The following is a 2,897-nucleotide window of genomic DNA, read 5'->3' as shown; positions in this document are numbered from 1 at the left end:
GTTAAACTGGAAAGGGTTCTCAGGGCCTGCCAGGGGCTGCCCAGGGCAGTGCGGGAGTCCCCATCCCTGCAGGGGTTCCCAAACCGTGTGGATGTGGCATTGGGGACGTGGTCTGGGGGCTGTGGTGGGGCTGGGTTAAGGTTGAACTCACTGATCTCAAAGCTCTTTCCCAACCCAATTGACTCAGTGTTTGCTAAAAACGTGCATTTCTTTTAAACCCCAGGTCGCTTCAGCTCTCCACACTAGCCGTGTATCACGAGGTACCGGCTCTGCCCAGCTCCAGGTGCCCTGTCCCCCTCTGATGTCACCTGAGGGTCCATCTCCCCAAAGCCCCCTGATTTGAACCCGTTCAAGTGACGCTGCGGCCCTGCCCGGCCGGGAGCCATGGCCATGGAGGACGTGGAGTCGCGCTTCCTGCACCTCCTGCAGCCCATCCGAGACCTCACCAAGAACTGGGAGGTGGATGTGGCCACGCAGCTCGGGGAGTACCTGGAGGAGGTGAGGGGGGCCCTGTCTGTGCCCCAAACTCTCTCTTGTTCCCCTTAGTAGATCAGACAGGTTCTGCTGCCCCTCTGCTCTGCCCTGCTCACACCACAGCTGCAATCTTGTGTCCAGTGCTGGGCCCTCAGCTCCAGAAGGACAGGAACTGCTTGAAAGAGTCCAGCAGGGCCACACAGATGAGGTGTGGATCCGGCAGCCATGGTGACACAGTGGCCTTGCCATGTTTCCTCACCATACAAGCGCTATCACTTGGAGAAGTGACCACTGTGGAGCATCTCCTGGTGAGGAGCGGCTGAGGAAGCTGGGGCTCTTGAGCTTGGAGCAGAGGAGCCTGAGGGGTGCCCTCATTCCTGGGGATCCATTGGGAAAGGGCAGTGTCAGGAGGAAGGAGCCAGGCTCTGCTCTGGGATGGCCAATGCCAGGACAAGGGGCAATGGTCCCAAGCTGGAGCACAGGAGGTTCAAGCTGAAGATGAGGCCAAAGTTTGTGAGTGTGAGGGTGCAGAGCATGGCCCAGGCTGCCCAGAGAGGTTGTGGAGTCTCCTTGTGTGGAGACCCCCAAAGCCCTGAGGTGTTCCTGTGTGACTGCTCTGGTGATCCTGCTCTGGCAGGGGTTGCACTGGGGGAGCTCTCCAGGTCCCTTCCAACTCCTGACATCCTGGGATTCTGTGATTCCACCTCCGTTTTCCTGTGTTTCACAGCTGGAGCAGGTCTGCGTCTCCTTCGACAACGGCAAAACCACCATGAACTTCATCGAAGCGGCTCTGGTGATCCAGGGCTCTGCCTGTGTCTACAGCAGGAAGGTGAGGTGACCGCTGCTGCCCCATGGCTGAGCTCTGCTGGGGCTGCTCCAGGGCTTTAAACCTTTTAATTTTAATTATAACTAATTGAGATGGGGGGATGTAACTTTATAAATCTTATAATTAATCTATGTGGGGTTGGCAGCCTAGGAAACAGATATTTGCTGCTCAGCTCTTGAGGGTTGTCATGGTCTAGGGCTGGGCTGGGCACTCAACCCTGGGCAGACGCTCGCTGTGAACCCCTCTGCCCTCCCCAGAAGGGAAGAGGAAAGAGAAGAAGGGAGAGAGACTGAGAAAACCAACAGATTGAATGAAACAATAACAGTGATACTGCAGGATAGTGATGGACATAGGAAAGAATGGAATAGACACAGACATGTACAGATAGAGATACAAAACCAATCTAAAATCCTCCCCCAGTGACGATGACGTCCCCAGAGGCTCTGGGAGCACTGGCAAAGTCCCAGTGTGGAGCCAGCAGCAGTGGGAGCTGCTGCAGGAGCACAGGGCTGAGGATGAGAGGCAGGCGAAGCAGCAGGGTCTGCTGGGCCTTGGGCCATTGCAGGGGTGGAGAGGGCAGGAAGGGTCCAAGGTGGAAGGGTCAGACCCTGGGGATCCCTGGGCTTTGCACTGAGTGTGGGTGTGTGGGATGCAATCCCTGGTTGGGCAGGGTTGGGTCTGCTCCTCCTGTAGGTGCAGCCACGGCAGCCATGGTGAGACAGTGGCCTTGCCATGTTTCCATCACATCCCAGCACTATCACTTGTAGCAGTGAGCACTGCTGTTAAACCATGCTGCTGGTTCCAGCCCCTGAGAAGAGACTGAGCTGGAAAGTGAAATCACTGCATAGCAAACCAGTTCTGTTGAGCTCAGAGCAGGACAAAGGTGGACCACAAAAACCTCTCCTTCCCCAAATTTGGCCTCAGAATGGCCCAGACAGTGAAGGGAAAAATGGGATCATTGAGAAGCCCAACTCGTGGTGTTTGGGGGTGAAAAGGGGGCGCTGCCTCGCCCCAGGGTGGCTGTTTGGGAGCTGCTTCCCCTCCTCACGACCCCGCTGCTGTGTTGCAGGTGGAGTACCTGTACGCGCTGGTCTACCAGACCCTGGACCTCATCTCCAACAAGAAGTGAGTGGAGACCCCCTGAAATGGGGAGGGGGCTTGGCTGGGGGCTGGGGATGTTGTCTTCACCCCAAACGAGCCCCAAATCAACCCCAAACAGCACCGAAACAGCCCCAACCCAACCTAAAATAGCCCCAAATGAACCCAAACCAGCCCCAAATGAACCCAAACGAATCTAAACCAGCTTCAACCCAACCAAAACCAGCCCCAAACAGACCCAAACTGGCCCCAGATTAACCCAAAACAGCCCCAAATTGACCCAAACCAGCCCAAACACGACCCGAACCGGCCCCAGATGAACCCAAAGCGGCTCCAACCCGACCCAAAACATCCCCAAACCAGCCTCAAATTGACCCAAACCATCCCACATCGACCCAAAACAGCCCCAACCTGACCCAAACCAGCCCCAAAGCAGCCCCAAATTGACCCAACCCAGCCCAAACACGACCCAAAGCAGCCCCAACCCAACCAAAAACAG

At 56.4% G+C, this 2,897-nt stretch overlaps 1 protein-coding gene across 1 annotated transcript; it reads left to right on the top strand.

Moving 5' to 3' along the window:
• Positions 1 to 384: 384 nt before the first annotated feature.
• Positions 385 to 2,425, top strand: NCAPH2 (non-SMC condensin II complex, subunit H2; the record flags this gene model as incomplete). Its single annotated transcript, XM_010179971.1, has 4 exons — positions 385 to 498; positions 1,202 to 1,303; positions 1,782 to 1,832; positions 2,370 to 2,425. Coding segments are annotated over exons 1-4 (323 nt in total), but the record flags the coding sequence as incomplete, so codon positions are not given.
• Between the last annotated feature and the right edge of the window lie 472 nt (positions 2,426 to 2,897).

Source organism: Mesitornis unicolor, unplaced genomic scaffold, assembly GCF_000695765.1.
Source record: "Mesitornis unicolor isolate BGI_N332 unplaced genomic scaffold, ASM69576v1 scaffold9932, whole genome shotgun sequence".
NCBI lineage: Eukaryota > Metazoa > Chordata > Aves > Mesitornithiformes > Mesitornithidae > Mesitornis > Mesitornis unicolor.
Note: the sequence above shows the minus strand (reverse complement) of the source record. Positions and strands in the feature narration are given on the sequence as shown.